Here is a 25,061-nt window from a genome sequence, read left to right as displayed (position 1 = left end):
GAAGTGTCTGTCATTGTTATTGTTTAACACAGCAGCACACACTTCTGTTGCACATTCAGTAAGTATTTTATTCATGTTCATGGATGAGTACAGATGTGATGGTTGCTGTGCATTTCACCAGGCCATAGTTCTGAGCTCAACAGCGCTGTCACTCAACTGTCAGACTGGCCCGTGTGGACCCTCACAGTACATTTCACACACAGCCCTCTCAGGGTCACTGATTTCCCAAAAGCAAAGAGGAAAATAGACTCGATTTCACATTTACCCATCAAACCAGGAATAGAAAAGATTCATCTGCAAGGACATTTTATATTTGAGGCTTTCAAAGTGCAGGCGCTTAGTTAAAAAAACCTTAATGACCTCATAATGAATATACTGGCATAGCAACATGGGAAAGCAAACTTTTCTAAATTTTCAATTTATATTTTCTCTGGTCATTTTTTATTATATTAGACAGGTTAAAAACAATAGATGCCAGTAACTGATGACAATCCATATTTTTAAGTGTTCATTTAGAATGAAGTGTTACATTACAAGGTTTTGTTGTAAAGATTTTATCCCATTATTGACAGCCCTGTTCGGTTCCGATTTCTCGTCTGCATTATCTGCATCTGTTCCATTATTCCCACAAGTCCACATTAAAGACCAGAAGACAGGCTGGCACCTGCAATTATCCCTGTTCATCCAGCCATGGGCCGATTTTCATTCCCTTCTCTCACACACACATACACATAAACACCTGCCAGTAAATGCTCATTGTTATGCCTCTGCACTTGATTTAAAGTCATAAAATGTTAAAATTTCCTTTAAAGGACATATGTGCTTCCACCACTCCTTAAAGGTCTGGTGTGTACTTTTTTGGAGGATCTAGTGACAGTTATGTGTATATTTTTAAGCATTTCTATGTCTTCAGATGTGTATAAAGTGCTTACACAATGAAGCGATACGTTTTAATTACCTTAGATTGAGCTATTTCTATCTACATACACCGCGGGTCCCCTTGCATATAATTCGCCATGTTCTGTCAGCCGTCCTAGTGTTTAGGACGGGAGGGGTGGAGTGAGTGGTTGGTTGCGGCGAGATTTCACTGACTGGACCTTCAACCTATGTGGTGAGGTTTTGGAAAATCCAGATTTTTTTTAATTGTGACAATTGACAATGCAATGGGGGCTGTTAATCCACCTGTGGGCAGAGAAAACAAAGATCCCACCATTCTGGACAGTGAATACTTAATAATTCCCCCTGCACTCAAAAAAGTCAAACAAAAATGTTGGATTATTTCAACCCATTGTTGGGTCAAACAGACAAACCTCAATGGTGGGTTAAAAGAACCAAGAATTTTGGGTTGAAACAACCCAGCATAGTTCATTTTTAACCCAACTGCTGGGCTTTTCCCTTTGTGACCCAACGTTGTGTTGAACTAACCCAGCATTTTTTTTTTGTGTGTAAAGTTATTGTATTTCGGTTTTTCATGTAACAACTATGATTTTAGCTGAGCGTTTTTCATTTTGGGAATTAGTAAAAAGGTCGTCACAGCTGATGGAGCATGTGAAAAAGGGGAAAATCCCATTGAAAAGCGGCTTGTCACTGTTGACCTCTATTCAATGATATGCTGTATGGCGGCATGCATAAAAACCTCAGAATGTCCTCAGTTAGAAGGCGTGACTGAATGACAGGAACAAAATAAATATCATCAAATTCAGTTAAAGGTTTACTCAAAAGCTTGAGCTTCATTTTGGCTGTACTTCCCTTTACCGGCAATACTGGATCCAGGAAGTTGGGATTCTATAAATGAATGTACAGTCCAGAAATGTTTCTTCTGCTGGCATTGAAGCTGTTAAAAACCAAACACATTAAACTTTCCTGTAGCTCTGTGGTGAGATCATGGCGCTGATAATGCCAAGGTCGTGGCTTCGATCCCAGGGGATTGCACATACTTTAAAACGAAATGTATAGGATAATGCAATGTAAGTTCCTTTGGATAAAAGCATCTGCCGAATGCAAAACTTAAATGTAATTGAACCGTTTATTTACAAAGAGAAGCAAGCTAATCATTCACGTTTGGTTATACGGTGCCAATCTTCCGATTTATTCCATCAGATTCTGGGAACAGTCGGGAAGGGTTTGTTAAAATCTACAGATGTCAGAATTGATGAAATTTTAACAGTACGGTGAAAAGAAAATCATGAAATCATCCTAAATAGTAGTTAAGGCCCCTCACTGATTTCCTGCCGGCATTAAGACTTGAACCCAACTGTTGGCTTACAAGTCTGACTCTGTAACCACCATTAGGCTACAATTGACCATTTATTTAAATAAACTTTAAATAAAGATAAACAGTTTATTGGATTCTCATATCGGTATAAGCAAATACTTTGGAGTCTATGGGATCAAAATGCATCAAGATGGGACTAAACTGCTTGGCCACTTCACTAATCTGGACAATAAAGTCTGGTCTGAGATCATTGAAAAATGTAAAGTGGCCTGATCCAGATTGTGAACACATTGTTAAGAGAGCATAAGCAGTCATAGACAGGCCACCACTTTTCCATATTCACTTCAAGATTTTGACCACAATGAACGCAATTTGAACAGATCTAATTGGCATTGTTTCTACAACCTTATACAATGTCACATGACAAATGCAATAGAATGAACATGACTCTTGATTTGGTCTGGCAATGTAAATGCTTCACCCCGCTGTTTTGACTTGTGGTTGTGCAGTGCCCTTTTCTGTTTAGAGCAAGAACAACACAAGCACTTCATTTCTAAAACTTAAATTTAAGGTTTAATCAGTAATTGACATATTCTGTATGAGTTTTTTTAACCGATTAGGCCAAAAAGTTAGTCTAAAATAAAGCACACTCGCTCGAGATGTTTTATTCTACACAGAACTGCTCACCTCACGGGAGCCGATTTGTTAATATCACATAACCATGTAAATACAAATAGCTATTTTCACTCAAAAAAGGACATAGATATTAGGCAATAGATCAGGCAACAAAGTTGAACCACTTTACTTATTCAACAGAGTCAATGACAATGACCAAATAATGACAAAAGACAAAGAGGATCATTTAATTCCAGTGTTTTTTTCTCTTTCAGTTGAGAGTCACACATATGAGCATACAGCGGCTGATGAAATCTGTCATGCACACTCTCCTGAGGAACTGCTTTCATGCTGGCTACTTCACTGGTCGGCTCTGACAAAGTTCGTGATTTTTGACAAAGGTAAAAACATAACACACATTTAAGTTATGACCTCAAATAAAAAACCAGGGTAAAGAGCATAAAATGACTTAAGACTAGACTTAGGAAGCAGGGGAAGATCTGGGTCTGTTTTGCGACATTTTGTATTAAAAATTTTTTTTTTGTGTTTCTTTTTCCATCTTTAAAAAAAATCGGACATATTCCAAACAAACAAACGACACGTTAAACAAATGGCACCTTTCCTGTCACCAGAACCATATGGGAGGCACTTTTTTTGTGAGGAACTGTAATTTGACGGCTTATTTGCTGTTAGTTTAAATTCAAAAGGATTTAACGTGACAGTACTAGTAAGTCTGGTACCGCTACAGAAACTCTGGCTCTGGTGCTTTCAGTTTAGCACTTACTTTCACAATCCTGTAGAAATATAAAAACATCCAGGTATACGTCTGGCTGTTATGATGCACCGTAAAAGAGATTTCCGCAGTGCACAGCTCAGAAAACAGCCCCCATCAGGGCTCACCCTCAGATAAAAAAAATATTCATTCAAGTACACAAGTTATTTACACTTTTTCACCGCAAGAAGCAATTATTGTGTTAGTCAATATAACAGCAAGCATATTACATTCTTCAAACGAGTAAAATTGGACGAGTTTTTGACAGTCGTAACCTTGGAGGAGACGCCTTTTCTTTTGATATTAGTAAATGTTTTACAAATGCATTTCTGTCGGAGTCAGAAAATTTGTGCTGTCGCAGCAGCAGGGCCGGGCGGTACTTCATAACACCGAACCACTTCATCTGTACACCGCATTAATAAGAAAACAGTTCTAGTACTCCAAAAACAAACAATTGTTAAAATTACTCCAGTAACTTTTCTTATAAGCCTATACATATAGATATATACAATTTATATTTATAATAATATTCATATTTATAGATGCTTTGTAAAAAAGGGGGATGGGGTAAATAAAGGTGAAGTAACCTTTCATATCATACACATACATTATGACACATGCACATTCAGATGATCCTTCACTTTCAAAGATATTGGTAAAACCGTGAGCGCACCACCTGGGCTCCTGAAAGTTTCTGTGGATGAGCATCAGCTCCTAGACTCAGGTTGTTTTTGGATTTGCCTTTTGATGCACCTCCGTTCACTCGCTCTGAGCTGGAGTGGACACATGAAGAGGCAGAAGTAGTCAGCGATTGCGTACTTCCTTCTTGATTCTCTACCATTTCCACCTTGTCCGACGCAAACTGACCCTCTGATTCCACTCGGCACTGCTCGCGCGCAATCCAGTTCCGGATAGAGAAGTCCTGAGAGTTGCAATCGGGATTTAGGCGCTCCACAGCAGACAGTTCGGCACCTTGATCCACCCCGCCCTGTTCCCTCCAGTCATGAATGACATCAAGTTCCGCAAAATCCCGCTGACCGCCCAAAGTATGCCGCCGTCTGATGCTCTTTTTCTTGTTGCGTGTGTCTGTTGAGCGGGACTTCACGCCGAACATGTCATCAGCAGAGCCGCGAAGACGCAGCAAGAGTCTCTCTGTGATTTTAAGATGCCAAGCTGGCTCAACGCGGTCAGATTCGCTGCGGCCTGACGCACTGAGGCTACCAGTTGACCGGCCTCTCTTCATGACTCTCAGAACTCGAGAGAATCGGTTTGATTCATTTTTGACCCCTTGATTCCCTGTTTCAACTGACGAATCGCTGTCCGTCTTCTGTCGGAGAGACCGCCTCCTCAACGACCTGTCACTTTCTAGCAGCTTTTGGCAGGATAACCCGTGCCCGTCCAGCCTGACTGTGGCGTTGACATCGTCCACCGTGGTTGGTTTGCCAAGAGTAGAGGTGCCATGACAGAACAAGGGGAAATCACTCTCGCTGTCCGTCTCCATCGGCCGTCCTTCGCTAACAAGCTCACTGCGCTCATCATCTGCTTCATCCCCTCCCCGGCTCTCTGTCACAGACTGAATCTCCGGGCTAAACGTGCTGGACTCCATCCCCGTCAGAAATGTGTTGGATGAAGTGGTAGAGTAGTCTGAGGTAATAGAGCTCACCTCTGCAGTCAGGGATGCCCCACCAGGAACCTGTAACAGCTCGGAAGCCACTGACGTCGCTGTGCCCCATTTCCGAGGTCTGGTTCTGGAAACCGAAGCTCCAGAACTCATGGTGCCCAAGTCTGAGGTGGTCTCATCGAACTGATCCGTGAAAGCCGATTTGGGAGGGCAAGAGCTCTGGCGGATGAATCCGGGTGAACATGAGAGCCTGGGCGAGGTCTTCATGAAGAAAGAGTTCCTGTGGTCTTTGTTCTTTGTGGTGGATGCAGCACCGATGCCGTTCTTCTTTTGTCCAGGTGATTTTCGGTCCAGGCTGATGCCGGACCCTCCTGTAACTTTCTCAAGGTTTTGGTGTTTCTGCTTTTCACTCGAGCTTTCTTTCATTGTGAAGATGGTATCGAGGTCGTCCTCAGAGCTGCTGGCCTGCAGCTTGGCCTTGTGCTTTTTTCGTTTGTGGTTGGCTGCAGCAAAGATGGAGGATACTTGCGGCTGAAGGAACTCGCGGCTGCAATGATACTTCCCTGAGCCCCAGGAACCCTGCTGAGAAGACAGAGCGAGAGAGAAGAGGAGACAGAGAAAGTGAGAGATTGAGAAACTGATGAAAGCACCGAACACTCAGGCTACACAGAACTGAAACCTAGCAGAAAGAAAAACGCATGACCGCTGCCCTTGTGGGTTGCTAAACCAGATACTCCACCTGCTTCTCTGAAAGCAGCACAAATCAGAGGTTGAAGGACTTGAACATAGAGAGAAACATTAGAAACAGTTACAGAGGTCCATAGAAAGCCCCTCATACTCAACAGTCACATGGCACAAGCAGCACTTGCAACACCAACAGCATGAAGAATGAAGCTGCATAGGTTGCAAAACAAAGCTGGAGCCAAATGACACGAATAGGGATGGGAATCTTAACCACTTTAACCATTCTGGTTATGATTTAACTTTACTCTATACACGCCAATGGCGAGTTATCTCGACGATCCTTATTTTTTGCTATTATGCAGTGGGTGTGACTGTTTTCCACCTCTTAAACAGTAAAGCATATACCAATCAAAAGCAGTAAATATTCGGTGTATTGTTGTATTCTTAAAGACCCCCTGTGGTGAAAACCAAGGTTTTAATGTTGTTTTTATGTTTATGTGGTGTTTTAATGTGCTTTAAGACGAACCATATGCAAATTTATCATTTTAAATAATTGCTGAGTATTTTCTCCACTGAACTGCAGTTTACCAAAGATGGTTTTTAAAATGTGGTTTGAAACTGCCCCGGTTAATGATGTCATAAACCTGTAACCAATCACATCAACTCATTTAAAGCTTGTGGATCAGCAGTTTGAGACATTAATATGCAAGGCGCAAATGTTCGGGCTGAATTGATCGCTGCACTGCTGTGTCAGGTCTCAGTTTCACTTTCAGTTTTAGCAGCGTCTGACCAGTGGGATTGAGTGGAGGCAGAGCTAATTTGCATATTCATATATCAGTTTATACTTAATGAAACCGTGAGTTACATTCAAGGTATTCTAAGGCAAATTATTTTCACATGAAAAAATGTTTACATATGTAATTTTGATGGTCAAAGATTAGTTTTAAGGGATTAAATTATTGACCACAGGGGAACTGCTGGGGAATGCGTTATGCCGGGGCCTCGCCAAAAGATTTTTAAAATCTTATAAGAGTTACAAACTGTGAGAAACAGCAAACATAAGGCCAAAAAATACTAGATTTAATCGTTTTGCTTCTATAATGTGTTGTGCGCCGTGATTTGATGAAGAAAGCACTTCACACACAACAGATTTTCAAACAATGTCCTGACTGTGAGCACAGGAAATCTTGCAAAGTCTCTCGAGACTTCAATATTATGTTTTTTTATTATTTTGCTGTGGGCTGTTTATTAAATGTGTACATGTAACCTTTTATTTGATTTTGACAAATATTATTTATCGTTGACAAATTGCTCAAGCAGCGTCCCCTAAAGCATGTAAGTAGGCAAAGCGCTAGATAATATTTTATTGCATCTCAAATATTGTTGTATTTATGTCTTCACAGTAATTAAAAATAAATATTTTGTAATACAATTTTTGCTGACATTATCACCTGAAAGAGTCCACTGGCTTCACTAGTTCCACTGGACCTATTTTTCTGTTCTACCCATAAAGCATCAGCACACTCGGACTCCTACCACTACCATCATTTGCACACAGCCTGATTTTTATTATTGAAATTATTCCTAATGATGATAGTGTTTGTAATGCTTTTGACTGAAATTGAGAGAATTAAGAAAAGGGTTTGGTTGAAGTCATGACTACGGTTGATGTGCTTCTGTCAGCTGGCTTTCTGATTGGGTATCGTTTTGTTCCATGTGACAATCAACAGAGATCTTGTGTGTTGTTCCTCTGGGTTTCCTACACACATCAGGATTTCTGATCGTAAATATTCAACATGATTCGCGATCGGGGTGGCTCTGATGTTCCTCTGGTCAGGTTCATTCACCCTTAATACACATTACACCACAGGAAAATCTGTTTAAATAATCTGTGGAGCCATTTAAAATCATCTGGACTTTACCTAAGATTATCGGAAGGTTAGAAATTAGACCGATTACCTTGTGGTGAGCCCCCGGCATTAAAGGAATAGTTCATATTTTCCTTTTGTTGAACAGTATGATCTTTTGATAAACATATTTGCAATATATACTGTGAATAAACTATACGGGTCCCACAATGCATTAAAAAGCACATCAAAGTAATCAAAATGAGTAATGAGATTTGAGGTTATCAAGATTTGAAGCTAATTCTTACAAAAAAACTGACTCGTAACTGTCTACAGGTTTAAAGACCCACTGACTGAACCATGTCATGAAAGTCTTATTGTTCCAGTATTTTCTAAATAATAATTATAATAAAAAGAGCCGTCTATCGATTCCCAACCCTAGACTGAAACACATACTGCACATTTTAGCACCGACTCATTTTATGGCAGTGAATGCAGTAAGCATGGCATGATGGTCTCTGATCCAACTGTCTATTGTATTTTTTTTCGTGATAGCATTGCTCTCATGTGCTGCATTGGGAGGGGTGGAGCGTGTCAGACCGATGCAAAGACTACACTCACCCACTATATCTGACCTATCAAAGAAGCGGCCACAGTCCAACAGTCAAACTCACCTTAGATCTGGCAGAGTCACTGGTTGGTGAATCTGTGGAGTAAACACAAGTAATACACAGTTAGCAGCTCGATCGTGTCTAAAACCCAATACTACTGTATATCATAAAAAACATGTTGTGCATGACGACGAGAGAGTGGCAAACAAGAGGGATAGCAAAAGATAAAACAACAGCAGGCATGCATGCAGATGAATTTCAGTGAGGAGCGATCATTCATGCTTTGGACCGCCCAGCAAACACAGACTATATTTGTCTGGCACAAAAAAAACTTTATCTTGGTTGCAAAAGAGTGCCACTGACATCATTATTAAAATGTACTCAGTCAATGTTTAGCAGTTGGTGAAATATTGAGGATAATCTGATGGATGCAATGAGATGACACAAGTCCAGTAGACATGAGATGATGAGTGTCATGCAGTCAAATATCACTGACTGACTTTCCATTGTGTGCTACAGTATGACCGACTTTAAAGTCAACATCAAGTTAAATTAAACCTGTTTACTTACAGACATGAGAAAAACACAAAAGTCAAGAATCTGCTTCAATGGAAATGATGGATTTCAACGCGTGATGACTGTGCTGAAGCTAATATGGTGTGTGTTGTCATGACAACAGTAAAGACGAGACACTCAAGGAATGAACCAGAGTAAGAAGTGACAGGGGGTCAGAGAGGGGCTAGCTACTAACATATGCTCTATGGGAAGACAGAATGTCAGCGGGGAAAAGCTACACAACTGATTCACAGCTTCCATTTCATTGACCGCTATGAATTTGGGAGGGTTGTGTCTTGAGAGTCGAGCCGAGCCCCCCTGCACACCCCTTAGTGGTGACGAATGGTATGACCGAGTGATATTCAGAGCCGAGGCGCATTACCATGCTGTCTCTCCGTTTGTCCAGCGTTCAGAGAGAGAGAGAGAAATAGAGAGGGGCGAGAGATGGCAGAGAGCCTTTGAGACAGCAGCACTGGTCTACGCCATGTACACTGACAAACTCCACACACGCCCCCCACGAATCCCTTTACACTGTTTCTCAGTGGCCCACATCATCATCATAAAATGCCAGGGTGTCTGCAGACTAGGCAGCTACACTGCGGGCAACAGTCCTCCCTCTTCCTACAGTCCCAGCTGCCCATCACGGACACTATTGAGTCCATCAGGGACATCAGGGTGTGATAGACTCCGCCCACTTGGCCTGTGTCAAGATCAGTATGTGTGAATGCTGGGAAAGCCTTTAGGACACGCGACAGAAGGGCACTAGGAACAGAGGGATCAGAGATTGGCAAGCGAGTTCTGAGGTTTGGCTTTAGCTGTTGTCGCCAATTCCTCTTTGAGAAAGAACACATGCCGTGTTAGTGCAAACAGCGACAGAGAACATAATAGAGAAAGAAAAGCAAACATGAATCTCAACAAATATGTCCAGGACATATTTCACCCAAGAATTAAGAAATGTAAGAGCAGATTTTGCTAAAACAAAATTACTATTTCTATTATTATTTATTCTATTATTTTACTTTTTATAAACTCAAAAATTGTTATCTACATTTCAGTAAAGTTAATAAGTGTCATGAAAATAAAATGTATTTATTTATTTTAATATTGGCGTGAAATATGACCCAAGCGTGTGCTTGACAGCAAGGTTATTTTAGTTTACTAAATTAAATCACTTCTATTTATTGGAATCAAACTAAATATTGGCCTGAGAATAATTGCAAAACATAAACTAAACAATTTGATTAAAATCAAATTAAAGCACCAAAACACAAACAAACATAAAGAAAAATAAACTAATGAAATATAGTAACATAAATAATAAACTAACAAATAATAAAAGGACAAAAGCATTTAACAAAATCTAAAAATAAAAAATAATTTATAATATTTATAAAACTACAGTAACTCTGCTTGACAGGTTTTGTGAGATTCACTTAAACAGAAAAATGATCAAAATAGAAATGCGACAAACCGTCTGAAATTTACAAAAGGGCCAAGAATAAAAAACACAATCGAAGGTCACACAGAAATATAGAAAAGTTTCGTTACAAACCTCTGTTTCACAGCCATTGTAATTGTCATAGCACAGCTTTTATACAAGTGTAGAAAGAAAATGCTTCTGTTTCCAGAAAACCAACACATTTTTATCATTACAGATGTGGAACCCATCTCAGAGAGGGTCCGACCCAGGGCATACATTACCTGACACTTCCCCTGTAGTGGTTCCAGTCCGGCCAATGTTAGTCAGCAGGTGGTCGATGTTTGGGACGGGTTGAGACTCCACAGCACTCTCCTCCTGAACCGTCGTCTGAACAGTGCAAAAATTCACAATTTTAATTTAAGAAAGAAAGAAGGAAAGAAAGTTGTTGTGTGTTTCTACACACCGTTGGCTCCATGTCGCCCTCCTCAGTGAAGAACCAGTCATACTGCGAGAGAAGACCACACTTCAATTCATTTTATCAAGGCTCAAGATTCATTTAGGAGAGATGCTTTGTGGAGATTATATATTTTTTGAAATGATGAAAATGAAGACTCACATGCTGAATGAGGGTCTCGACAATCTTGTATTGGTCAGGCATGTGTGTTACCATGTGAGTCATGTTATCCTCTGATGTCCTCACCAGTGTTGGGCCGAACACAATGGCCAGATTCCGTGGCTCCATCTGAAGAATGACATGAGCAGTCAGTATGAGCAGAGATTTTCTCTTTATATACATTCCAAACACTTATACCAAGGGGCTGTTGAATGCTTCAATCTGATTGGTTGACAAACGTTCTATGGTTATTTATTAATGTAACCCTGGTCCACAAAACAAGTCAAAAGGGGCAATCTTGACCATTATTGATCACGATTTTGCTCACAAAATTAAAGCGTTGATATATTTATGGTAGGAAATTTACTAAATATCTTCATGGATTTTTGGCATAAAAGAAAAATCGATCATTTTGACCCATACAATGTATTTTTGGCTATCGCTACAAAATACCTGTGCGACTTATGACTGGTTTTGTGGTCCAGGGTCACAAATATCTTATGTAATTTTGCTTACTGTATGTATATTAATATAGACATGTTTAGATATTTGAACAGGAAAACAAGACAAACATCTAAATAAGAGAATTTGTATCATATGCAGAGTATTTGTCTCGTTTCAACTACATTACATTGAATCATACAAAATGTTTCCCCAAAATCTTTGACATCTCTGTGCTTCGCAAGCTTGTTTTTGAATGCAAGAACACATTTTGTTTGTCCCTCCCATAACACCATCTCCGAATATCTTACCCTGTTCTTTTCTGAATTTTCAGCTATGGTTTTAAGATGTGCAGAGAGAAACTTCAGTGTTTCATAATGATGATCAGGCAGCTCGTGAAGCTGAAAAATGAGGAGGATTATCCAGTATTTCCAAAACATCAAGTAAAGCTATAAACTCTACAAACAAATGTTTCACGTGATTCTTACCAGTCTCTTCAGCACTTTCAGTCTCTCTACAGGATCCTCTATTCTGTTGCCATCAATAAAGTCTGCATACTTCTCTAAAGAGAGCCAGAAAATGACCGGTCAGCTTATGAAATAAAGCGTTTGTTCCACTCACATCCACTAGATGGCAAACTTTGAGTGCAAGATGCAGAAATGAAATGAGTCATGGAGAGCCTGGGGCGCGGGATTTCCAAAAGGACTTTTACCGTTGGTGAAGAGAGGTTCAGGAAGCTTCCTGAAGAAGGATTTGAGTAAACTGCTGATCACATTTAAGTCCCTCCATTTCTGTCCAAAAACACACACCCAAAAAACATTTAACATAGGTGCCGTGCCAGATGTTATGAACAACAGAAGCAGAAAAGTTCACTCACATCATCCTGAACATCAATGTCTCCCATGCCCTTGTTATTCAGCTCCTCCTGCATGATGGAGATGGCGGCGTTATTGCCTGGTACTCTGTAAATGCCCGTGTATTCCAGTCCGCGTTCCTCTACCAGCTTACAGCACACTTCCACTATCAGAGGAACAAACTGAAACACACAAACACAAATTTCAGTCGTATACATGCGAAACGAAACCTGTGCGAATTCTGCGAATCAAGAAGCGCGTGTTTACTCTGTTAGTGTGAGCTGGAGGACAGTCATCTAGTCTCACTCCAAACGTGACTCCAGGAGACGCTTTCTTTTCAAAGGGCTTCCTCATCAGTCCAGGGATGCCCTTCCTCCACGTGACCTTATCCTTGGGTGGACTTGTTTCATCTGTTCACAGCGTGCACAAAGATGTGTCATAGAGACTGTTTCAAAACCAATGGAGCTTTTAAGGGGACAGTTCACCCAAAAATGAAAACTCAGTCATCCATAACTCACCCTTTCAAACCTGTATGAATTTCTTTGTTCTGCTAAACACAAAAGAAGATATTTGGAAGAATGTCAGTAACCAAACCGGTTGACTCCCTTGGTATTTTATTTTCATGGCAGTAAATTGGAGATGAGATCTGCTCGGTTACTGACATTTTTCCAAATATCTTCCTTTGTGTTCAGCAGAACAAAGTATTATTCAGGTTTGGAACAATCTGAGGGCGATTTATAAATTGCAGAATTTCGAACTGTACCTTTCGAAAAAAAAGAAAGAAAGAAATCTTCTGGCAGCTGGGACACCAGAAATATGCCGTAAAATAATAGCTTTTTCCTGCAAAATACAAGTTTTTCCTGTTTTCTTATAAATTTGCTGTATCTTCTGTAACTCAATGATTTTTACCGTATTTCAAAATTAAACTGCATAAGTGACTCTGTTATAACGCTATGGGGGACCAGAATAGGCCTTAAGGGATAGTTCACCAAAATATTTTAACTATTTCATAATTTTCTCCCTTGCATGTCATTTCAAACCTGTATGGCTTTCTTTCTTCTGTAGAACACAAAAGAAGATATTTTGAAGAATGCGGAAGAATTGGCCCCCATTGACTTCCATTGTATGAACACAAAACCCATGACATTTCTCGAAATATCTTCATTTGTGTTTCACAGAAGAAAGAGTCATATAGAGCATTTTAAATCATGAGGGTAAATAAATGATGACAATGATGAATAAATAGATTTTTGTAAACCTTTTGTAAAGGACAAATCACATTTGTGTTACCTTTATGCACTGCTTTTCTGTCATAGTCTTTGTTTGGTGAGTGAGGGCTGGTGGCTTTACTCTCCCCCTTACCACCCAACAGCGTCTGTCTGAAGCTCAGAGACTGCCTGGAGGCCTTTGGAGACGCTTCTGCCTTACTGCTGGTTGGGCTGCAAGAAAACAAAGCTTTCAGATCTTTGTACCGAAGACAGAAGACTGTCAGTGAACTCCCATCGATGGGAAGCCTGGAGTTTCCTGCTCACCTCATTAGAGTGTTGTACTCTTTTATTTTCCGGTTGATCAGGTCTGTGCTGGTAACCGTTGCATTCTGTGAAAGGAAAGAAGGAAACAGACGGGAGAGAAAAGCTGGTGTCAGATGAGCAGACGTAAGAGTGGAATCCCCAAACACACCAGAGGGCTTAAGGATATCCCAATGCTATCTGAAAACTGGATACATGTGATATGTCCTTTTCCTGAACATAAGACACTAAGGATTTGCTCACCTATTGTGAAAATGGCCTTAAAATAGGCTCATTACACCATATGTCATAGAGAAGTTCAAAACATCCTCTATATCAATGTCATGTCCTAGATCAGGATAAACTTACTCCATATATGTCATTTATTAGGAGTCTAAAATGCTTTTTTAAAGTTCAATTTTAGATTCTGTAAATGAATCTGTTTGCAGAGTTGCATCACGTTTGTATTGTACAAGAATGTGATTGATGAAGGAGCACCTCATCATCCAAGTTGCTGTTTTCCTGAATGACTCGTATCCAGGACAGCATCTCCTCACGGTCCTCTGCCTGAAACAGGTATTCAAAGTCCGACGTGGTCAGCCGCAGGACGTTCTTGCGCTTTGTATCGCTGTACGAGATGTCAATCAGACAGGCTTTGATGCTGATCGCAAGAGGCTCGTCTTCTGTCAGAGAGTTTTGGCCGTCCTTCTTGTCTTTATACAGATAGAGACAGTGACCACGCAGCACAGCGTAGATATGCTTCCATGGTCGCATGCCACTGGCAACACGCTGCAGAAGAACGGATGAAGTTATTTAGAAGCATAAAAAACTAAAACTAAAGTTTTAGCTATTAAATCTATATAAAAATTTGCATTTTTAATGATAAAATTATGCGTTGTCAAAGTTGACAAGCAATTTTCAATACTTTTGATTAATTCGATATATGCGAAGCCCAGTGACAAAAATAAAGGGTGACTGATAATAATGATATGCTGTGTTATTGAATTGTACAGTAATGCAAGATAGGTTGCACGTGTAAACTTGTATATTGTTATTATTAGTCATTATTTGTAAATAGTTTTTTTAAATAACGATAATACATATTTTAAACTGCAGGTATCTCAAATATCAATAATATTAGTAATAATAATTATATTAATAACTAGTTTTATAATCAATAATAACAATAATAAGTATTAATATTATATATTGTAATAATATAATATTATAACAGTTATTAGTAATAACTGTTAATAATAATGATACATAGGATTATAATTAGTAATAATAATTATTACTGTTCTTATTTTTTATACATGCAGAATTTAAAAAATATTGTTGTTATTTATAAATAATGAATAATAACAATAATAAACACGTTTATTATTATAAATAGTTATTTATTGTAGTTTATTGCATCAACATATCCAATGTTACATTATAGTGTTTTAGTTCTATGTAGTTTTAGTTCTTCACCACATAGTTAATAGTTTGTGAAACATGAAATAACTCATCCAACTATTTCTCAGTCTAAAGATTCTGCAGCAACATGTTTGCAATAAATTGTGTTTCACAAGTGAAAATGATGTTGTTGGATATTAAAGCACCACAGACTTGAAGCTGTAGATTGTAGTTGTACCTTGCTCTTATCTGAGTTGAGCTGGCGGAAATGAAGCAGACCTTCTTTTGTGGCATCACTGAAAACATCTGAGGTGGAGTCTCTTCTGGAGCTAGAGCTCGAGTCCTCAGATGACTTATCAACAACCTGAACATGAATCACATTTAATTCATCAATCAGTCTCCTGAACCATTCATCCTACAACTGCTGAAGAAAACTATAATAGATATGTTATCAGTCTATTATCAGACTGAAGAGTTGTTGAGTCAGAAAGATTTTTTTTGAAATCATAAGTCAGCTGAAAGTTTATCTGGAAGCAGTTCACTAAGCCATTAACTCATTCAGTCGTGAAACAATCTTTAAGTGATAGTTCACCCAAAAAGAAAAATTCTGTTATCATTGATTCACCCTCATGTCATTTTGAACCTGTATGACTTTCATTCGTCAACAGAACACAAAAGAAGAAATTGATAACCAAACAACATTGAACCCCATTGACCTTCATTGTATGATCACAAACTAGGGATGCACGATAAATTATCAGCCGATATATTATAGGCGATAAATAATAAATCATTTCCTCTGGTAAGACTTCTTCAGCTGCACGCTGGTCACAGTTAAAATACAGTACCGCACTGTCTTTGAAAAGTTTGAAGGTTAAACAATCTTTAACTAGTGTAAAGTAGGCCCGGTACATGATTTTCAGGGGGAAAAGGAGAACTAAATGGTTACCTTGTTTTCTAAAGTGAGTGTTTTCAAATAAAAGCACTTTTTTCCTTTTGTTTCAGTTTTATAGAATTTTTGATTAATATTTAGATACTGTAAATCAACCAATATATCGGTTATCGCCTTCCAATGTTTAAGAATGATCAGAAAATGTTATCAAAATTTACATATCGGTTTCATCCCAAACACAAACCAGACATATCTCAAAATACCTTTCTTTTGTGTTCCACAGAAGAAAAACCTGCATCCAGGTTTTCAACCACATGAGAGTAAATAAATGATGAGATTTATTCAAGTGTAACAGCATGAAGGAGATGCTTTTATACAACAATATATGAAGAGTTTGGTTCTAAAATGAGATGACTCCGTTTTATTGTTTGTTATTGTGTTAGTTAGCTGTATGTTTTTAGTTATTATGGGTTAAATCAAAACAAAGCAACTGCAGTTTGATTGATATTAATTGAAATACACAATAAAAAACATGAAAAAACAATAACATGAAACAACGTTTTGGAACCAAACTCTTCATATTTTCTTAGATAGAAATAAACCGATAAAATACAAATCAAAATTTAATCTGGTCACCCTATTTATTTAGGTTTCTGTGAAAACCAGCCTAAAGTCGTATAATCTAGTAGACAATGAGTGCAAAAATTTATTAAAGTCAAAAATAAAAAGTTTTGACAGGGCCTTACTCAGTGTGTATTAAAGATATCACGGTTATATTTTCACAGAATGTGGGATGATTTTACAGAATGTAAAAATCAATAAATCACCAAAAATTACATTCATTTTAATTAAATTTAATTAAAATTAAATGAAATCTTGATAAATTAGGTTTTCACACACTAGGTCAAAATTGTTAGACAGTCCTAGTTTTAACAGGAGCAGATGGAGCGACTGGTCAGACTTGTACTGTACCTGTAAGGTATAAGCTTATCATTATGCACTTAATGAAAGTGTTACAGCTACTCATTACTATCTCTACAGCAGTCTCACCTTTCTAAGGCCTTTGAATCCATGGGTGTGTTTACCGGACCTCCTGTACAGACATAATAAACAAAGAGGTCATTAAGTGACAGACGCAATGAGGGTTCTTAAAACAGGACCGGTGCAGTAACTCACCCTCTCTCCTCTTCTCTATAGTTATCCAGGCCCTCATCAAAGGATCTGGAGCGCTCGGTTTTAGCCCCCGAGTCTGATTCCAGAAACGTGAGTCGTAAAGAATCTACGTAGGATCAATTCAGAAATAAAAACACAAAGCCAAACCCGGTTTTGATGTAACTGTATGGATAAAGCGGTTTCTCACCCTGGTCGTGGGAAAGCTGGCGGCGTATTATGGGACACGGGGAGGTCGGACTGGGTGGGATAGTGGTGATGACAGGCGTGCTGGAAATCACGGCGGATGCAATAACGTGTGCGTTGTCGTGGTCATGACTGGAACTCGATGGCTCATCTAATAACAACAGATTAAACTTGTTTAATTTTGAGCAGGAAGCATTGAAGTCCAACGGGTCATGAAAGCACAGAATCAGACTGTCTGAGGGAAACAATATGACTCATACAGGAGTGAGCAGTCGTGACACTGATAAGCCTTACACACCTTCACACACACAGAGAGACCTGAACAAAGTGTCAACATTGCATCACTGGACCAGACGTGATGATATGTGGTTCAGCTGATAGATTATACTGATAAAACATAAGGCTTGAATGTAAGTAGCTTTAAGTACTAGCATCAAGACACTTTAAAATAATGGTTAATTTTTCCACAACTTTGGGTTTGTTGTATTGCAGTCAATGGTAACATGGCTTCTAGTGATTGTGTTTGTAAACCGCTAAGACATTACAACTTCTTATAAATAATATTTTTCTCTAAACAAAGTCATGATGTCATATCGAATCGAACCTAAAACAATCTAACAAATCAAACCCAGTTTACTACACAAACCACAAAATGTTTGCATTTTAGGATTTGTCAAAATCATCAGTTTCCACTGATATGTCCAATTGCTTTATTATGACATATCTTGCTTGTTTTGGAGCTGTGGATGAACTTTAAAGAGTGTGGATATGTCAGGGAAGGGTTTTCCTCCGTCCTTCTGCTTCGGGTAGAAAGTATCAGTATGTCACATAATCTGTGCCCCTGTGGACTATGATGTCATGTCCTATCACTGTACTGGTGTACATTACAATTTGGAGATGCTCTCAGGGATGCTGTCTGCTGGTGTTAATCGCAGCGTTCATGACATGTTCTATAAATACATGTGCATGCTTGTAGAGTATGTTGAGAAGCATCACTATAGAGTGCCTAAAATAGAATGTATTTTTGTAGGCCAACAAGGAAGTTAGCACCGCGTTAGTTCCCTCGACCAAAAGCTGATGCATTTTTTTTAACATAGACTTTGAATAAAGTTAGATCTTTGATCAACAAATTTTCATGATGTTTACACACTAACGCAAGATAAACTTTCCAAATTTACAAAACACTTCGTTTGAAGCAGAAATACAATCGGCAGAAGTGAAAACCTGCTACAAACAAGAAGCTAAAAACACAATATGGTTGCTCGATATCAACATCTCCACCACCAACCCTCAGACAACTTTCAAACTCTATTAAAATCGTGTTCCTTGGTAAAGAATTACTCCGTGAATGAATCCCCAAAATGATTTTAGACATTTGCGCAATAATGCGCAATAACGTCTAACATCCCCGCCAAAGGAAGTAGTCACTTTTAGCAACTTGTTAGCAACCTACGTTTTTAAGACAAAATAAAGGTTTAAAAAATAACAAGCGGGTTAATAACTGGTGTGTTTTATGTCATAGATTAAAACGTAAAAATATTTCGAGGTTTTGTTTACCACAGACCTTATTTCCGCCAATTTACCAAAAACCCATTAAAAAAATGCTAACCCGCTACTGGTTTCGCAGACAAATATATGTCACCTCTGAGGTACTCAATTTAGGATATATAGAATTTATGGAAATATGGAATTTAAAAAACTTTAAGGTGGTTGTTATGAGAAGTATGTTATGCTAGACACTACACAGTATTCTACGGAACTGATGACTCATTCATCTTTTCATACATTTAGCACATGATCTTATACAAAGTTACTTAAATACATGCATATAATCATATATGTGTTCCCTGGAAATCTAAAGCATAACCCTTGAGCTACAGGAACATGAAACATCTCAAAGGTAAAAGATATTTGCATTAGCATTGGGCTGAAGCGGTCATCCTTATCACACGTAAACACCACTGTTGTAAAACACTGTATCTAAAACTATATGCAAAGCTAGGGCTGTTATGGACGGAGAAACAGTGTGGCTTTTATGATTTATCTGATTAATGAAAAGGAATTCACCATGTCCTGCCCTTCTATAACAGCCCAATGAAGTCGACAATGCCTACCTTGTATTAAAAGTAGAACAGTTAAGGTTAAAGTTCACATATGGCTCACTTTTAGCAATGCAGAAAAGTTAATATCAAAACATAGTGTATTTCGTTTCTATCAGCTACTGACAAAATATACAGTAGACTCCAGTAGAAACTGATCTGAGAATCAAAAGCTGTATAGGATGTATTTGACCGAGAAAACAATGGGGCAATCAAACCGGCAAAAACATAACAGCACATGATCACTAAAACATTCACAAATGCCCTTTGCAAATATCAACTTCTAAGGTATGGCATCAAACCCATTGGACAAATCATATACATTTACATTTATGAATCTGACAGACACTTTTATCCAAAGCGACGTTTTGTGCGGTCTATCCTTGCATTGCCAATTTAGCTACAAGAACGTCTGAGCTGGTTTTAAACCAGGATAACAAAAAACTACACTGAAAACATCTTTGCACCACCTAGCCTACAACCTATACAGAGCAGTTGCTATAGCAACAGCATCCACAGTCATTTTATAAAGTTAAAAAGGGCGCTTACCTATAAAGGGGATGGAGTCCAATGAGTTGTCGATGTTGCTGCAAAAGGAGGCTTTGCACTGGTCACTTAGTTTCCTCATGTGCATTTCACGCCGGGCATCATTTTGCAAACGGCATGCGTTGGAGTCGGCAGTCGTTTTCGCCCCTCCATCAGTTTCATTAACGGCCAGAATGTAAGAATAGGGGCGGATGGGTTGAGATCCAGACTTCTCCCTACGAACCACTACTACGGTTGCGTCTGGACCCTCGACACCCTCCTTCTCATGGGGTTGTGTAACTTTGGGCTTGGGGTGCTGAGGACCTGTACAATTACTGGGCTTGACTCCACCCTGATTTGTTCTGTGTGGTTTGGAGACGGCCGAGCAGGAGGAAGAGCGTCCTCCACGGGCTTCCTCTCTGAACGGCTCCCGAAGGCTGTCGGCCCGAACTCTGGGCACTGACTGCTTTGCATTGTGTGGCAGGTGGTTGGAAGTGGGAGGTGTTCTTTGGTCTGTGACGGAGTTGGAGCTGTCACGGATATGTCCTTGTATTGAGGCCAGGGCAGAGGCTATGTATGAAGCGGCAGCAGTGGAAGGGTCCGAAGCGTAATTTTTGGCCGGTTGCAGTGACGGTTTGTTGACAAAAGCAGTGTTACCCAGGCTTTCAGCTCTGGAGTTGAGGAATGAATTTGTACCTCTGTTGGAAAGAGAGGTGACTGGCAACCCTGGGTAGCTCCCCCCTCGCCTATCCGGACCGAACACCCCTCTATGGTGTTGAGGAACCATGCGTAAAGATGAAGACTGTCGGCTGGCTCTTGCATCATCCCCTGTACTCATGAGTAACCGTTCCTCTGTCTCTGTTCTGCAGCCCATCTGCCTGTCCAAAACGGACAACACACTGTCATTATGTTTGCCCAAATAGTCACAAGAATACGCCCTTGGTTTAGGCACTCCTGTGGGTGCGGAAGGCAGGGAATCCTGGGAAGCACTGCGAGGCCAGTTCCGCTCTGCACCCCCAATCCTCTCTTGAGAGGCGCTGCGCAAAGGCCGCAAGCTGGATCCCTGATAACAACGATCATGCGAGGCGCTCCTTCGTCTCAGCTGTGCTCCAGAGAAGCCTCGTGAGGGGGTGGTTGTTGTAGATGCACTTTTCTGCCTGTTGTAGTCCGGAGACGTGGCTCGCAGACTGTCTAGCCGCTCCTGAATGGTTCGGCAACCGTACATGTAGAGCCGCTTGTTGTCAATGTACTCCTTGTAAGTCGTGTAGTTCCTCCAGTCAATATTTTGGTGGGGGGAACAGGGCGAGGGGGTGGCTGGCGGAGGGGATGGTGTGTATGGGGTGGGAGAAGTGGCTGACGGGACGGCATCTGCTGTTGTAGTCTGTCTGTGGCAGGTTGCAGGGGTATTATCCACGTGCGTGTGTGGAGTGCTGGACAACCCACTGGGATCTGCAGTTGTCTTAAGTTCATGTTGAGATTGTGCTGCTCCAGTTTGAGATATGGTCACTTTTGTGTCTTTTGAAGCAACGTACCGGTTCTCTTCTGTCCTGTGGCTGGGAGAAGCCCAGGTCACGTGTGAAGTCCGATCTGGGGATTCGGCGGACACCATCGTTGTCATCATACTCTCATTAAATACACGCACAACAGATTGGTTCTTCTGGTCCTGAGAGGTCGGGGGTGGGGTGGACATATCCACACGGTATCCTAAGTCGGCCTTGGAGCAATGAATCGCTCTGTGTTCTGTTCCACATGAAACCTCTGCATTGCGCAAAGGATCTGACACCTGCGTTGAGGTGTTGGGCTCTATCCGTGGGTAACATATCAAGGGAGGCTCAGGAATGTTCTGAGCATTTCCACTAAATGCTTCGTTTCCTTTGAGGTACGCATCATTAGAATAGGCCTGCAAGAAAGAGTCGTTTTATTAGTAGTGATAAATAAGCAACAAATTAATAAGCTGAGAATAAGTTAACCACTAGGTCAAGTTTACTCCTTTTCAATTTGTGAAAAATCACAAGAACAGTAGGAGAGAGGGTAAGGTCAAGTAGTGAGACTCAAACACCTTTAACCTCAAGAAGGGATCAGATGGCTTACCTACCTTCAGCTGAGGACAAACAGCAGTGTTAAGACAAGAAGACAGAACAAGAGGACGGCAGCCTTTTACGGCGCATCCAACAGATGCTAGTGGCAGCTCTGTTATCATCTCACAAAGTCAACAACTGACTAGAACCCTTTATACTAAAGTCCGCTCACTCCTGACACTGGTACATACAGTAGATTCAATTATTTACATCCCAACTGTGTAAAGGACGGACCCGAAGCAAAAACCAGAGCGTTGAAGTGATAGCTGGACTTTTGACTCTACACCTGAAGAGTCAAGTTACATTTCACTACCCAACAGACCTGTCTGTTCCTCCCTCCCTCCCTCTCTCTCTCTCTTTATCAGCCCCGCGCCTCCTCCAGAAATAAATATGACTCACAGGGCTACAGAGTTAAAGGTGCAACCCAACACGAGGTCAAAATACTGTGTATTGTGGTTGATGTGTTCAATACATATGCACTTTTTTAAAGAAGGGTTGAGGCTACTTTTGTAGTTTAGCACCAAAAAAAGGCAAAACGAGAGATAGACAGGCACTTCCATTCACAAGCAAAAACACACAGACAACACAGAGCGAGACAGAGCATGTGACAGGTTTAGCTCCTTCTTACCAGAGCTGTGATGTCCCGGGAGAACTGCAGCCGGAAAGTTTGATTGATAAAAGGAGAGAAATAAGAAAAAGATGAAGGGAGCTTTACAGGTATACCGGGAGATTTCAGCCACTTTTCCAGTGCAGGATAAAGTGTGCTATAAATATACAGCACACTGAGAGAGCCAGGCTGCTGGAGAACTGCCAGTTCAACACCAGAGATGAATTAGGTGGAAGAGGACATGCTTGAGACTCTCAACCGCTGTATCTTCTATGCTTGTATTGTGTACATTATATATATATTATATGACATCTACAAGTCTCATTTAATACTGTCATTTAATACTGTCATTCATATGACTTAAAGGACGGGTTTATCAATGTCATGTCAGAAAGTGCTTGAGGGCTAATGCTTGGGAAATAAGAGCTTGCGGGGTTGGCATGTAACAGCCTGCGATTCAGATTTTTGTGTTCAGGTATGAGGATGATATAACGGCACCCGTTTCTAAGGAAAATCACTATGAGTGAATATAAAGTGCTCATACAGGGCAGGCGCCATCATGCTCCTCTGTTCTTCTGGATGACTGAACTCTGGCAAAAAGAGCATCAAGATCATACAGGAAATAAAAACTCTGCTCTTTCCCACATTTCCTTTGACTTGAGTCATTTCATGGTGCACTGCAGTTTATCTATTCAGATGATCTTTAAGATGTTTAAAAATATTCACCGAAAAGACAAAACACAATTTCGCACCTTAAGGCAGATACCTAAGATAAGAGCTTAGATATAAACATTGTGAATAAGATGTAAACTGTACCGCTTAAAGGGATAGTTAACCCAAAAACGAAAATTCTGTACTGCATTACTCACTCTCTAGTTGTTCCAATTCGGTGCTCATTTCTTTGTTGAGTTGAACAAATAGAAAGATATTTGGAGGAATGCTTGTAACCAAACAGCTTTTGGACCCAATTGAATACAATAGGAAAAATAAGAATCATAGTCAAAAGTGCCCCAGAACTACATTCTTCAAAAATATCTTCTTTTGTGTGACCAAAAACATATTTTTTCCTACTATGGTAGTCAGTGGGGTCAAAGAACTGTTTGTCTACAAGCATTACTCTGAATATCTTTTTCTGTGTTCACCAGAACAAAGACATTTATACAGATTTGTAACAACATGAAAAGTTGTTTAAATGATGACAGAATAAATATTTTTGGGTGAATTATCCCTTTGAGGTTAATAATTCTAATGACACTTTTGTAAAATGATGAAAAACTATGAAATGTAACAGGTTCATGTTCCAATATGATTTTCCTTCTGCTGTGTAAGTCAACATTTGAATATTTTTTGTTATTGTCGTCAAGACTAGACCAACATCACAATACATATTCGAGTGTATCTGATCTGAGAGCTACAGCGAAGGATTTTCACTGAGAACACTTCAATATATTATACTAATTGGCATTTAAAGAAAAATCGTTCATCAATTTCCTCCTCATTTTCATTTTGTTTGTAGAATTAGACTTGCGTGAATGATTTTTAAGTAAAATAGAATGAGAAATCCAACCTACCAGCTGTAAAATGTCTTCATCTTTTGCCATCACACAGAGCTCCAGAGATGTATCACTGTGAAGAAAAGTTTTAAAAAGGTCATGTCAATACAACGTGTCAAGTCCTGACACAACAGTCATCTTTAAAAATTTGTGTATCCAGTTCTTGAAAAGTAAGAACAAGTAAGAACTGTTTTACCAAAGGCAATACCTAGGAAAAGTTTGCAATCTGATAAACGGCCTAAAGGACAGACATTTTTTTGGAACACTTCTCAGGAAATAAGGAAAATATAAAATATGCAGAATTGGTTTGTTCATATTCCAGTTTCACTATAGTATTATTGTTGTATTGTTTATTTATTTATATACAGTAGCACAGTTTAATGCAACACCAGGTTGCCCATAGTGCTTCACAACATCCCAATAAAAATTACATTCACAGACAGAATGTTTCACAAATAGACACCAATAAAACACATAACAGCATGAGCGCAATTTAAATGAGCTAAACTTGCATCACAACAGCTCGAGATGTTAACAAGATGTGCTTTTACATAGCTATGAAGACTGGCAATGAGTTGACGGATCTAATAATGAGAGGGAGGTCATTCCACAGATTTGGACCTGCTTGTAAAAAGGCTCTATCTGCCAGGAAACACAGCAGGTGTTGATTTTCAGACCTCAGAGACCTCGTGGGAGTATAAACTGATACAAAATTTGACAAATTCCCAGGGGTTAAATTATTAAGAGCCATAAAAATGAAAGTGAGAATCCTATAAATAATTTTAAGTCGTACC

General features: G+C 39.6%; 1 protein-coding gene across 7 annotated transcripts in view; it reads right to left on the bottom strand.

Moving 5' to 3' along the window:
- Positions 1-2,993: 2,993 nt before the first annotated feature.
- LOC130413224 (rho GTPase-activating protein 21) overlaps positions 2,994-25,061 on the bottom strand; it is a 77,600-nt gene continuing 55,532 nt past the window's right edge. For 2 of the 7 annotated variants that reach the window (XM_056738280.1, XM_056738284.1), the window contains 20 exons: positions 24,286-24,340; positions 22,736-22,759; positions 20,054-21,929; positions 17,410-17,556; positions 17,226-17,328; positions 17,100-17,142; positions 15,396-15,521; positions 14,255-14,545; positions 13,781-13,845; positions 13,539-13,687; positions 12,516-12,658; positions 12,272-12,430; positions 12,107-12,185; positions 11,883-11,956; positions 11,706-11,795; positions 10,957-11,082; positions 10,804-10,845; positions 10,622-10,727; positions 8,429-8,460; positions 2,994-5,805 (listed from right to left, as the gene is read on the bottom strand). In XM_056738280.1, coding sequence (XP_056594258.1) covers positions 4,246-5,805; positions 8,429-8,460; positions 10,622-10,727; positions 10,804-10,845; positions 10,957-11,082; positions 11,706-11,795; positions 11,883-11,956; positions 12,107-12,185; positions 12,272-12,430; positions 12,516-12,658; positions 13,539-13,687; positions 13,781-13,845; positions 14,255-14,545; positions 15,396-15,521; positions 17,100-17,142; positions 17,226-17,328; positions 17,410-17,556; positions 20,054-21,929; positions 22,736-22,759; positions 24,286-24,340 — 5,290 coding nt within the window. In that variant the 3' untranslated portion in view covers positions 2,994-4,245. Of the gene's footprint in view, positions 5,806-8,428; positions 8,461-10,621; positions 10,728-10,803; positions 10,846-10,956; positions 11,083-11,705; positions 11,796-11,882; positions 11,957-12,106; positions 12,186-12,271; positions 12,431-12,515; positions 12,659-13,538; positions 13,688-13,780; positions 13,846-14,254; positions 14,546-15,395; positions 15,522-17,099; positions 17,143-17,225; positions 17,329-17,409; positions 17,557-20,053; positions 21,930-22,124; positions 22,245-22,735; positions 22,760-24,285; positions 24,341-25,061 lie in introns of those variants that run through there. The other 5 variants (XM_056738281.1, XM_056738285.1, XM_056738282.1 and 2 more) reach the window with 4 other exon arrangements.

Source organism: Triplophysa dalaica, chromosome 23 (assembly GCF_015846415.1).
Source record: "Triplophysa dalaica isolate WHDGS20190420 chromosome 23, ASM1584641v1, whole genome shotgun sequence".
NCBI lineage: Eukaryota > Metazoa > Chordata > Actinopteri > Cypriniformes > Nemacheilidae > Triplophysa > Triplophysa dalaica.
The sequence above is the reverse complement of the archived record's forward strand: the minus strand, read 5'-3'. Positions and strand labels throughout refer to the sequence as shown.